The sequence below is a fragment of the Tachypleus tridentatus genome, chromosome 13 (assembly GCF_004210375.1).
Source record: "Tachypleus tridentatus isolate NWPU-2018 chromosome 13, ASM421037v1, whole genome shotgun sequence".
Taxonomy (NCBI): domain Eukaryota; kingdom Metazoa; phylum Arthropoda; class Merostomata; order Xiphosura; family Limulidae; genus Tachypleus; species Tachypleus tridentatus.
In genome coordinates this window covers 136,308,496-136,321,477 of record NC_134837.1, presented here as the reverse complement: position 1 = coordinate 136,321,477, position 12,982 = coordinate 136,308,496, and the positions used below count along the sequence as shown (strand labels likewise).

The 12,982-nt window shown below is 36.0% G+C and overlaps 1 protein-coding gene across 2 annotated transcripts in view; it reads right to left on the bottom strand.

Annotated features, from left to right (window-relative positions):
- LOC143239936 (uncharacterized) overlaps positions 1–10,771 on the bottom strand; it is a 52,943-nt gene extending 42,172 nt beyond the window's left edge. Inside the window, exon 1 of one of the 2 annotated variants that reach the window (XM_076481604.1) lies at positions 9,726–10,771. In XM_076481604.1, the coding sequence (XP_076337719.1) occupies positions 9,726–9,795 (70 nt within the window). In that variant the 5' untranslated portion in view covers positions 9,796–10,771. The remainder of the gene's footprint in view (positions 1–9,725) is intronic. The other variant, XM_076481603.1, reaches the window with a different exon arrangement.
- Positions 10,772–12,982: the final 2,211 nt, after the last annotated feature.

Sequence of the window (12,982 nt, the reverse complement as noted above, 5' to 3'; positions counted from 1 at the left end):
TTTGAAAATGGTTCACAACATTTCTTACTCCTAGGCTCGAAAGTTACTGTTTCCCACTTCATCTCGGAAGTATGCTGCTGCATTCTGTTTCAGTGCTACAGTTGGAGTCCAAACAGATCTCTCCATGCCTCCAAATGAATCATTTTTAAACCACGTGAAACGTCTTTTGCCTTCCATGGTTAATAAAGTTGATGTGTCAACACCTCTCTCTGCCCCTATCATTCCTTCCAGCAGATCCCTGGATCCACTTTTTGGTTTCAGATTTTGCTGTTTTTTCGGGTAAAACTTATTCTCTTGCCCCGAGATGCAGAGGGATTATTCGTTCATGTCCTCAGTCTCTAAAATCTTCTTTTAATGACATAGACCTGCCCATTCGACCCAGGACGGCATCCATGGAGGTCTACAGACCTCCCTCAAATAAAAGAAATAAAGAAAAAATATGTGGTCGAAAACAGAGGGCTCTCTTATCAAGCATTCTCCATGTAAATAAAAATGGCTACATTGATACAGTGGAACTGTCGAGGTGTCTATTCTGATTCAAATTATATCAAAACGCTGATTGATTCCTACCATCCTGTGTGTCTTTCCTTACAGGAAACATTTCTGAAACTTGCTGATACAGTGATCCTTCGACAGTTTTCTCTGTATAGAAATGACAGGTTGTGTGATGAATGAATGCATGGAGTGGTGGCACTGCTGATTAATCAACATGTGCCTGCCCTGCCTTTGCCACTCAACATACTCTTGGAGGCGTAGACATTCGTGTTCCTTTGGTCGCACCATCACTGTTTGTACTTTCTACCCATCTCCTGGAGAGACCTATGATCAATTAGACCTTGATGCTCTTATTGAACAGTTGTTATCTCTCTTTTTAATCCTGGGGATTTTAATAGGGTGGTGCTGCTATTGATGGGAAGGATCGCTCTGTAGAGTGTATGCTCTCAGATCACAAACTTTCTCTCTTCATTATTGGCATTTATATATACTTTCATGTCCCTAGTCAGTATTTTACTGCTATTAATCTTTCAGTCTGCTCCCCTTCACTTTTCACGGGGCAGTGATAATTATTCTATCATTTTGAGAGAGACTGACTGTTGTCGATGCCACCCGACCCGCATGTCCAGTAGAATTTTGACCAACTCAACTGGCTCTCTTTCACTTCCTTCTCAGAACTTGATCTTGCCATCGTTTGTAATCATTAAGAGACGACTGTGTGGCAGCAGTGATTGACTGTATTATCCAGGCAGCTGCTCAGTGTATTCCACAAACCTCGACACGTTTTCCACAGTATCCTCGAATGACGATCAATCGCACTATTCGTTAGTAAAAGAGTAGCCCAAGAGTTGGCGGTGGGTGGTGATGACTAGCTGCCTTCCCTCTAGTCTTACAGTGTTAAATTAGGGACGGCTAGCGCAGATAGCCCTGGAGTAGCTTTGTGCGAAATTCAAAAAACAAAAAACAAACAGACCAGCTACTTGAGCAATTAGCGAAGAAATTCTGTAAATTGTAAGTAACTTCGTCGTTTGCGAATGAGGCGTACTTACCATTAATCAAGGACATTTCTCTTAAACGTTACTAGTGTATTAGGCCTACAATAGTTACAATAGTATTTGTTGAAAGGTTTTGTATCTGTTTAGAACTACAGATAAAAGTGAATGTAGCAAACGTTGAATTTGAAATAATAGACAAACTAATTTGTTATTGTTACATGCGCTGGATCCCGCATTATTTTCACTAAATAATTCAAAATAACTCACCCAATGATAGAACACGATACCAGAATTAACTCTGAGTTATAATTTTCTGTTGTAATCCGTTAACCAAGAAGATAGCTTATTTCCTGTTTGATCTTATAGTAGGCGACGTTAGAACTGTAGAAGGAAGAAAAAACAGCTTCTTCCTGATGACATATCTAAGCATGCAGTATAATCTTTTTAAAACTATTTAAAATAGCGAATATAATATTTGCAATTTCTCGACGTTTTAATAACAGTTAAGTTGAAAATTCCGCATAGGTGGCGTCACTGCAGTATATATGAGATGACTATCCCAGTTAAACTTTTGAAGAGATATATTGCTGGTGGTGTAGGTCTTTATTTAAATAATTAACATTCCTTCCCTTTTAATGATTGTTTGTTTTTCGAAACTCGATAGAATTTTTGTTTTAAAGTTGTTTGTTTGTTGTATTTTGAAATAAACATCGCGTATGGTTAAAAATGTGCTTTTTAAGAACACACTTTTTGCATTTGAGGAAAAAACAGTTTTATAACTACGAGATACAAGATGCTCTGCAAACTGAGCGCTTTCGAAAGGCACGTCATCCTTTTTCAAATGTAAATAATTATAAGTGAGGCGAAAACATTAGCTAAGCCTGATCTATTTCTAAACTTTAGCTTAAAATTAGGTTGTTTGTTTATGGATTTAAGGGCGCAAAGGGTATATTAATTGCTAATGTTCAGGATTCGCTTGATGAATGAAGAACAGTCTTCTAATTCTTAAATTTTATCCTTCATTCGCAAAGCTCAATATGACAAAATCTCTCGATGAAGAAACATAATTGCTTACTTAAATGATACGCCCCCAAGTGCACGACTGATTCACTATCGTTGCTTATAAAAGCTCCATACTATAGTGGACGGATCGCACACTTGATCTAAAACTGTTTACAACAACTGCATGTGAATGTGTACAAAAGAAAATGGAATTTTTGACACATGTGATTCAGTTGTAGTCACCCCTAATTTTCAACTCTTGAGTAGAGGGAATGTAGCCAGTGGGATCCTTGGTTATAATGTGATTGTTTGTCACTTTTTCAACACTCTCAGCCAAAAGTGCAGGGGGCGTTGAATGACTTCACAATCCAACACACTAGTCATAAGGTCATTGTACACAAGGAAAGAGTACTTTAATTTTGTAACTTTAGCCTTTAAAGAAAGAAAATTACTAAAATGTTCTTTTCTTTTGTACAAATTTAGGAGTAGCTAGTAAAACGGTTTGCATGTGGCATAGGAACACTTAACCTTAAGAATAACGAATTAGTCTTGCAGATGGCGTCGTAACAGTATAAAAGTAGGATTTTTGGTAGTAAAACTGTTAAAGTCGACCTTTGCTTTCTAGATAATAATAACATTTTTTTTTTTTAATTTCAGCCAACGTTTTGCCACTGTGGCTTAATCAGTGCTAGTAATACATTAACAGTTCTTATACTACTAGCCCGAAAGAAGCCAAAATGGCGAAATGTTGGTTATTTTTAGTATTCTTTGGACAGTAAAGGTCGTTGTTGTTTTTTAAATAACTTCACTAATAAAATAGTTAAATTCCTCCATTATAAACTACAAATTAAGTGTTTTTACCAACTTGAACTGTAATAACGTCGAACAAAGAGTGAGAATTAAAGACATTCGTCTCATTAGTTACTATTAAAATAAATATAAGGTTTGTTTATGCAGCCATTCCTTATCAGATAACAGTTTTGTGAACCTGTTGATATGGGCTGACCCTGCAAAGAACAGACAGTTGTTCTAAGGCTTGTTAAAGTCAACCCCCACTATGTGATTTTTTTCATAGATGAAATTTTCACCTCATTTTGTTATATGAAATTGTATACGTAATGTTTTTCAATGTTGCTTTTAGGTGTAGACATACTGTATTTCGAATGTTATAGTTGATGTAACATTATATTTTGAATGTTACAGTTGGGTGTGATATTTCGCTGCTTGACCCGCTCTTTTCAGAAAAGTATCTTTTTCCGACCTTCGTAATATTTGACTGAATTCTAACACTGGCTGTTAGTTTCGAAATTCATTTAAGGTAGGTGATGAGCATATCTGAACACAAATAACGTAACGTCGTTTGTCCCGCTGATTCAACATACAGAGTGGCCGGAAACGTTCCCCCTAGTTATTAAACTTTAGTCACAGAATGGATGAATAGTCTTTGATCTGAAGTCTTGATGAAGTTTTCCCAGTGAACCACATTAGGTATTACAAATGATTTAGAGCATGTAGCATGACTCGAGAACATAAAAACATAATTCCATACTTGTCATGAAGTATCATCTAAGTGGTACTCGGTTTTATTTGTTTTTGAGCCTCTTTTGTTTCTATTTGATCCTGGTGTAGATTCCGAATCGTTTACAATGACTAGAGAGTCTGTAATGGAGTCTCAATCAACACATTTCAGACTGCAATATTGTGTTTAACATTATATTACGTTTCCAACAAGTTTGTATAGAAGGAAGCATGTGTAATGAAGCAATGAAAGTTATGATTAAAAGACTTAAAACTTCACTTTGTCCGGGAGTGGTTTATCAGTTGTACAATGAATCCGAGAATTTATAGTTCGTGTCTCACCTTCTCAAATCGCATTCCTTACTTTACAGCTACGTATGCACTTTAAAAGTAACAAAGATATAGCAGTGGGTGTTTTATAAGTAATTCATTTCCTTCTAATCTATCATTTAAAAATTAGGGACGACTGGAGGTTTCCCAGTAAGTATACAGTACCGTGCAAAAGTGTTAGGACAAGAGAATATTTTATCATTCTTTCCACTTGATGGGGCTAATTCTTTCATACCATTAAATAATGTAAATTTCAACACTATGTTAGCACTTCACCAATTCGTGTTGACAATTGAATAAACCACGGAGAGAATACTTATCATTCTTTAGAATTCCCATATAGTTGTATCATACCATTAGGGTTCTGCTTGAACGAACATATTGATAAACTTTAGAGCCTTAACTATATATAAAGAAGTTAGAATATGGTACAGGTATATGTTACAATAAATCGGTTTAATAGCACTCTACGAATAAACCCGTGATAAAAACAGTGTTAACACTCTGTATTAAATTCTGTGTAAATAATTGTCAGTAGAGCAGAGTTCGCATAATAGCTTTCGTGATGTTAGTTGAACTCTCCAACAAATTGCTGCAGACTTGGAAAACTCCCCAAACATTGTCGAGTATACCTTAGATTGTGATACCGAGACAGATAAATTTGAAAATATGGAAGAAAGAAGCAGAACATTTAATCCTATGATACTGATGTTAATTATTTTTGTTTATGCAGCTTTCGGGACAGGAGAAAGACTGCCACCGTTCTCAAGCGTGAGATAAGCGGCCATGTACCAAATGACAGAAAAGTGTCCAGATCTATAGTATAAACCAAATGACAGAAAAGTGTCCAGATCTATAGTATAAAGACCGTTCAACAAGAATGGAGTATTTGATCGTTTAGCAGTTAAAAACCTTTACCCCATTTTCCAGATATTACCAAGAGGCTGAAATTTGCTAAAAAAGTTCAAAAACTGAAGTGTTGGTTGTTGGAAAATTGTGTTATGGACGAATTAGTCCAAATTTGAAATATCCGGTTCAAAGCGTAGATTATACGTTCGGCGGTAGAAAAGTGAAAGATACTTACTTTAATACATAGCACCTATTGTGACACATGGGTAGGCAATGTGATGTTTTGGGGGTGTTTTTCTGATGAGGCGATAGGGAGAATTTGCAAAATAGAGGGAATGGGCCAATGCAAGCACCATCCGTCATGATATACTCAGTAAAGGATTCTACTACTAAGAAGATAATGGTCCCAAACACTCATTCAACCTTTGCATAAATTACTTAGCTAAGAAAGAAGCTGCTGGAATCATTCAAATAACACAATGGTTCCCGCAGAATCCCGATTTCAACCCAATTGGGCTAATCTAGGATTTGATAAATCAAAAATTTGACAAAACAAAATCTCCATTCCAAATAAACTTTATGGGAATTATATATATATATATATGTAAAAACGGCTCGTTTGGGTTGAGAAAATAGTTTTACGTAGAGGAGCGAACAACGTTTCGACCTTCTTCGGTCATCGTCAGGTTCACAAAGAAAGAGGTAACTGACTGGATGCTGACCACATGTTTGAAAGGGGTTGTGTAACTGAGTGTCGGAATGTAGAGGGCGTTGATTAAATGTGTTGCAACAATGCCTGAAAGACTGTGTGTAGTTATCAAAGCAAAAGGAGAACAGACAAAATATTAACTGTTTGCTGAACTCAGGAATTTCCACTGAGTTCCTGTTGTACTAAATATAAAGGTTAATAACATTTTGATGTTTTACCCGTGATTTACGATTTATCGTTCTTTGAAAGTGGTCTGAAGTCTAACTTTTGACATTGTCCTAACACTTTTACGTAGTACTGTATATTTCAAGTAGGGATCAGTAAAAGCCGAGGAGAGACATCATAAAGACAAATCCACCGAGGTTAGTGCACAAACCACGCAACAATAAAACAAAGTTGTTTTGGCGTTGAAAATACATATTAGACTTTTCGTATTCCCAGCGTACCAGGAATAGCCTGATATTGTCTCTGGTTTCGACGTTGTTTCATATGTATGCTAAACTCATGTTTCGGGAATGTCAATGCATTTAGTGAGTGTTAATTCTGGCTAACAAATAAATAAAAAGTTAACAAGTCTACTATGAATCGTATTGGCGAGGCTACAACACAACAAGCATACAAGAAAACCAGAACACGTTAAGCCTGTTACGTTCTTGTTGTCCAATGCCAGCAAAAACAAAAGTAGTTAGGCTACTTTGAGAACAATAGAAAATCTTCAGGTAATTATATTCTTTCGTTTAGTTTGAAACCAACAGTTAGCAGAAACACGAGTTTTACAACAAATTTAAAATGTCTGTCTGTCACATCTAAAATACTAAACTCGTTCTTCCTTCTACACAATTCACATAACTGCTAGTGATAATGCCTCTCTGCATTTCCGACCCTTAGAGTTCAGCCTTGCTTCTATTTATTTTTTGTTGTTTATCACGAGCTCTACGTTTGGTACAGTCGACTCCACACACACATTTTATACCATAGTTATGTGTTTAGTTTACCTATAATGTAAATCGCTAATCTATGTGATAATGGCATCAACATTAGTGGGATTAAAAATTTTAACCACGTGTAACAAAACCTTTTTTACTACTGTTTCGTGAAGATGCAAAAAAAACGTAGAACAGACAGTAGATATTACTGATGTGTATCATGAACTCAGTTGCATTAAAACGTTTTACTCGGAAAGCTCAGAGCCAAGTGAGACAAAACGTCTACTCACGCAGGATGTACCCACAGAGCTACAGTAAAATTAGAAGCCTTAACTTGGTGAACGCATAATCTATTGACCTCGTTTCCAGACGGAGATCCTTCTTGGTTATGTTGCGTAATGTTGCCTGGAATAAGTGGTCGTATTTTGACACTGACCCTCGTGTTCATGGTTTCTCTCCTACCACGCTTGAGGTATAAATTTTTGCAAGTCTCTTTCTGGATGGCCCTTGTAACCCCAAGTTGATCCATCTTTTTTTTTTCCGATACAAAGAATATCCCTGACCTGAACACACCTGTATGAATATTTTTTGTTTGAATAGGCTATAACTCTTTCTAAACATTATCAATGATCATTGGCCTCATGCCACCTACAAACGCCAAACTACACCTATATAAAAATAGAGCTCAGGGACATTCAGCTCCACTCCATTGACTTTATATCGAACTGTGGTTGTCACGAGAATTGGTGATTTGCATATTAAAGTCATGTTAATATATCGTTCTTAGTCTTGCATAGATACGTATCTTGTAATCAACCAACTAATACCTTAGCCCAGATAAATAACTCAGAATGTTATCATAACAGTTACGTTTTTTTAATTTTTCGGTATTTTATACGAATTTTAGGATAAGATGTTGTATTGATTTTCATGCCAACTATATAGTTACTAACTTGTGAAAAGTTGATAAATCACTGGTGTGGCCAGGAAGTTTTTATCACTAGAGAAAGAACACAAAAACTTCTAAGTTAGAAATTTCTGTTTTTTAAAAGTTCTAAGCATAACTTCCTATTTGTTCTGACTGATTATAACTAATTAACGACTAAACAATTTCTGTTAGAAATGTAATAGATCTCTTATTGACATTGGTTTCCTCTACTTATTTCTGTATCAACATAACGTTCCTTTAGGGTCTTGTCATTGAATAACACATACCTCTAGTATTTTGTGCAAATTTGTGTAGTTGTTGGTTCTTTTGTGCAAGTCATCTTAACTAATCTCATTGCCATCTATAAATGGAATATATCTTAATCAGTGGTAACACAGGGAAATTTCATTCGACTCGCGAAACGGTTGGAAAAATACGTATTAAAGTGTAGCTTCTGAAGAATGTTGTTTCACAATGTAATCTAAAATACGTTAAAAAATTAGTACTGTAGGAAAACGGTTTATGAAACTTTGGAGTCGGAACAAGTTGGTTCTCAGTTGGAAAAAGGAATACGTTATTAGAGGTGAGCGGCACTGTGTTAAAATACCACATGAGAAACAGGTCGTTAGAAGTGAGCAGCGCTGTGCTAAAATTACGCTTAAAGAACACATAATTAGAGAAGAGTAGTATTGTGCTAAAATATCACATGTGAGCTGACGTTACGACTAGCTTGATGTATCAATGAATTCAGTGAGACTTTCAAAGCCGAAAATACACAGAAACAGAAAAAAACATAATGCACAACTCTATAAAGTAACTGATAATATGCAGCTCGATGAAATACAAAATCAGAAATACACAATGGTGAAATACATATAATACACAGTAACAGAAAATTATGCACTTTTATAATTCCTTTAGGTGAAGTTGGGTCATGAGGGACTTATTTATGTATCTTGACAAAATAGATCTGTCCCTGAATTGTGTACGACTACATCCAACAAGTGGTAACACAATATGAAGCTTTGTGTTCGAGTACATCCAACCAACGGTAACACAACGTAAAACACTGGTTCGTAAGTAAATAATTTTGTTTAAATAAACATTAGTGTAGGCAATTAAAGATAGTATCGAGTTATACAACCCTCATATCTGAGACAAAAAAGATCTGCATGGGGTCACTGCCCAGTGTAGTTGCGCAAATGTGAAAAAAATCTAAGTTTAGTTTAATAAATATATAAACGGAAAGAATGAAAAGATTAACTCATATACTCAGTTTTGTCAAGTGAGACTCAATCATAGCAAGAGATACAACGGAAATGTGTTATGAAATTAGCAAAATGTTCTAATTCACGAGCTTTAATATACATTTACGGGGTAGGTTTGGTTCGGTTTGAATTTCATGCAAAGCTACACGAGGGCTATCTGCGCTAGCCATCCCTAATTTAGCAGCGTAAGACTAGAGGGAAGGCAGCTAGTCATCACCACCCACCGTCAACTCTTGGGTTACTCTTTTACCAATGAATAGTGGGATGGACCAAAACATTATAACGCCCCCACGGCTAAAAGGGCGAGCATGTTTGGTGTGACGGGTATACGGGGTAAGAGAAATTTTTAATTTATGAACAGTGACTGAGTCTCTTTCTTCTTTCTCACATTTAACTACACAAGGTCTGTTGGCTCCAGCCGTACTTAATTATTAGCTGGTAGACAGAGGAAAGGCGGCTAAAAAACAGAACCCACCACCAATACTTGAGCTATTCATGCGCGAACAAATGATCTGACTTTGACTATCCTTCTTGTAACGCTTCCACGCCATCAAAGTTCTCGTCACTTTTTTTTTTAGAAATGAGATGCGCACCATGAATACTCAAATTCACTGTCCAGGTAAGAAAACCTAAAGGTTGCGCCGTTTCTTAAAGCAGACAATAAGGTTGTACACGACTCGTTTCTTTAGTGTAAACTTCACTTACCTTGACATTCTTCCAGTACACATAGGTAAAAGCAGATGCACAGCAATGCATGACGATAAATATTCTTCATCTTCAGTCTTAAAGGACTGACTTTCTCCACAATCAACAAAAATTAATACCGGTCCCCTTGTCCACGCAGTTCCCTCTTTACTTTGTTCTTGTGCCTTTTTAACGGCAAACTTTCGTTCTTTTAAAGTATAATTTTCATACTTCGAAACTTTAGGGCTGGCACTAAAGATATAGAACAGTGTATAAAGATGTCAAACTTATAATCGTGCGATTTCATGAAAACATGATGTTACACTGTCTCAAACTAAATATCTAGAAGGTACAAGACTTCTTTACCAGCTCGTGCCCGCTTCTCAAATGAACTTAGCTTTTAAAAGTCGTAAACTCTACCATCGCTTTCCACGCACCAAGGTGTGAGCAAACGTTCGCACGTGCGCCTGACTCAACTAGTTAAAGCTTGTTCTATTAACGTTTTTTCTTTTGTTTTTGTTTTATTTATGTTATTTTGAAACTGCCGAAGTGAATAACACCATTTCAGTTGATTGGTTGAAGAACAATTATTTTTCTGCGCACCTTCTGTCGTCATTTTCTGCTGTTCTAGAAACAAAGGGACAGTCACTGTTTGTATTCAGTGTAGATATAAACCTGTTCCACTAGATAAATATTGCTTTGTACTCGGTACTGAGCTTCTTGTAAATATGTGAAATGAAGGTTTATTTTGTAACTGGGCATAGCACTGCCTAGAGATTAATGTGCCACACTGTATATCGGAGAGAGAGGATAACCTGTGTTGAGGACAGTGACGACTCCTCTAGTGTTGAATATCAATATGATTTTGATTACCATATTGCATTTAGGCGGATTAATTGAAAGCGGGGATCCGTGGTTCGCGTACCGTTACCTAAAAGGAAAAAACGCTCCGCACCTTTGTGTGTTAAGTGCCTTACTTCACGGCCCTGAGATGAAGCAGTATATACCACTTACCCCCACACACATTTCTCTAGTTAGTGTACATACACTGTTATTAACAACTATGTAAGATTGACTAAGCGTTTTTGTACGTTTGTGTGGTCCGTATTTCCCAACAAAGTTAAGTAGTTATGGTCGTGGGTGCGTTATAGAAGTACCACATGAGTGGGCGGTTGGTGATATTGATCAACTGACTTTCATTTAGACTACCACTTTACAATTAGGGACGAGCTAGCACAGAGATCCTGAAGAACCTTCGTATAAAATTCAACAAGTAAATGATAATTATTCTGTTTCTTATTAAATAATAATCGAGCTATGAAAGGGTGAATGTACAAAGAAATTTTTTATTGGGCGATTTTCTACAATAAATAAATACTGGTTCTGGTCGTTTTAGCAAATTTCCATTTTGTCACAAATACTCAAATATTTCCTATTGATAGCTGACTCAAGATCAAGTCTGTGATTCGTGTTTCTTATCTTGAAGACGAAAGGACTGATTACACAAACTAACCTGCAGAAAAACCCAAGAATGAATAATTTTATTATTAATAAATAAAATAACAACACATCCCTTATCTTCTAACGACAACTGTAGAAATACGAGTGCCAACGGTCCAGATTTTGTACTCCAGGTACCCAAAGTCTATTTTCTACATTATAAAAATACTGGCACTTTCGTCCAGATTATGCAAGATAGAAATCCAAGTATTCACAGTCCAATTTCTACATTGTAGAAATCCTGACACTTCAGTCCATGTTTTGTGTTTTCAGAACTTTGATTATCTTATTTCTCTATTAAATGACAGGATGCACTGCTCACACCAGACAACAGTAGAGACATCTAATGGAAGACTAAGGTTATTGTATTCAAGTTTATCAGGTTTCATCAACAAGTACTTGATTTAGATAGATCTAATTCTTAGCCATAATAATTACTTATGCAACATTTGAAGCTGGAGTGTAAATTTGTGTTAATGATACATGATTCAGATAGATTTAACCACTGACCATTATGATTATGTATGCAACATTAGAAACTGGAAGTGTGAATCTATGTTAAAAATACTGGATTCAGATATTTTAACCGTTGAGATCTGATCACATATATACACTCTTTTAAGTTAGAGCGCGAATCTGCTTCAGAAACACCTGATATAGGCTGATTTACAGTCTGGGATCTCACTTGCATTTTTAGAAAAAAATTTATCTCAGGGAAATTAGAATTTAACTTTGGTTTTAGTTTCTAACTAGCTAGAATTATTTGTTTTATACATGTTGCTCGTTGTTAAAACGGCATGATCTAAGTGTTTGAAGAATTACTAGCAACATTAGGCTTCGGATACTGTTTTATACGCTGCACCGTGTATAGTTGATTGTGTATAATATCGTCTACATCGAGAACAAACTTTTCAATAAACAACGTAGGAGTGTTTAAGTTTTTGTGTCTTATCTCTTGAAGAAAAGAAAAAAAAAAGCTCTCTGTTTTGATATATAAGAGCATCTGAAGCCTAATGCTGGTGTATTTTCAAACATTTACAGACATCTAAACCAAGAATATATCGGGGCTGTGAGTGAAAATACGTTGAGATAATATGTAGGATGAAAGAATTGGTTTGTTTTGAATTTCGCGCAAAGCTACTCGAGGGCTATCTGCGCTAGGATGAAAGAAACCGAGAAACTTTAACCATCATGAATGACGAAAGGAACTAAGATCCACATTGCCAAGCGACAGCAACAAATTTTGTAGCGTGTAACAGCAACTGACATTGCATCTAACTTTAGTGAGTCCACATTGCTGTCGCAAATAATGAAGATCCCAATGCTTTGACACACTGCCAAATTTTGTCAAAATAAGTGGGTCAGATTTGCCAATTCTGTCTCAATGTTTAGGTTTTCATGCAAAATATTCACAGTAACCTGACTGATAAACATTGAAGAGAAAACCTCAAAATACGAACTTGTTTCGAGGTTTATTTCTGATCTATAATTAAAACGAGGGCGGAAAGAGAGAAAAACTAACTGAAACATAGAAAGAATGTCAGCTCTTATCTTAATATATTTCTGTTTATCTTTGCTTACTTTCTATCTGAAGTTACTGACGAAAGGTTGAGTAGGTTTCATGTAGTTGGACCTAATTAGGATGTTATTCGTGAACTGATCAATTAGCTTGTTGTAAGAAAATCAGAAGACCAACTAAGAGGGAAAAACAACTTTATAACAGAAATTGAATTGATAATTTTATGTTTGGATGCATAACATGAAATGTTTACCTGCTT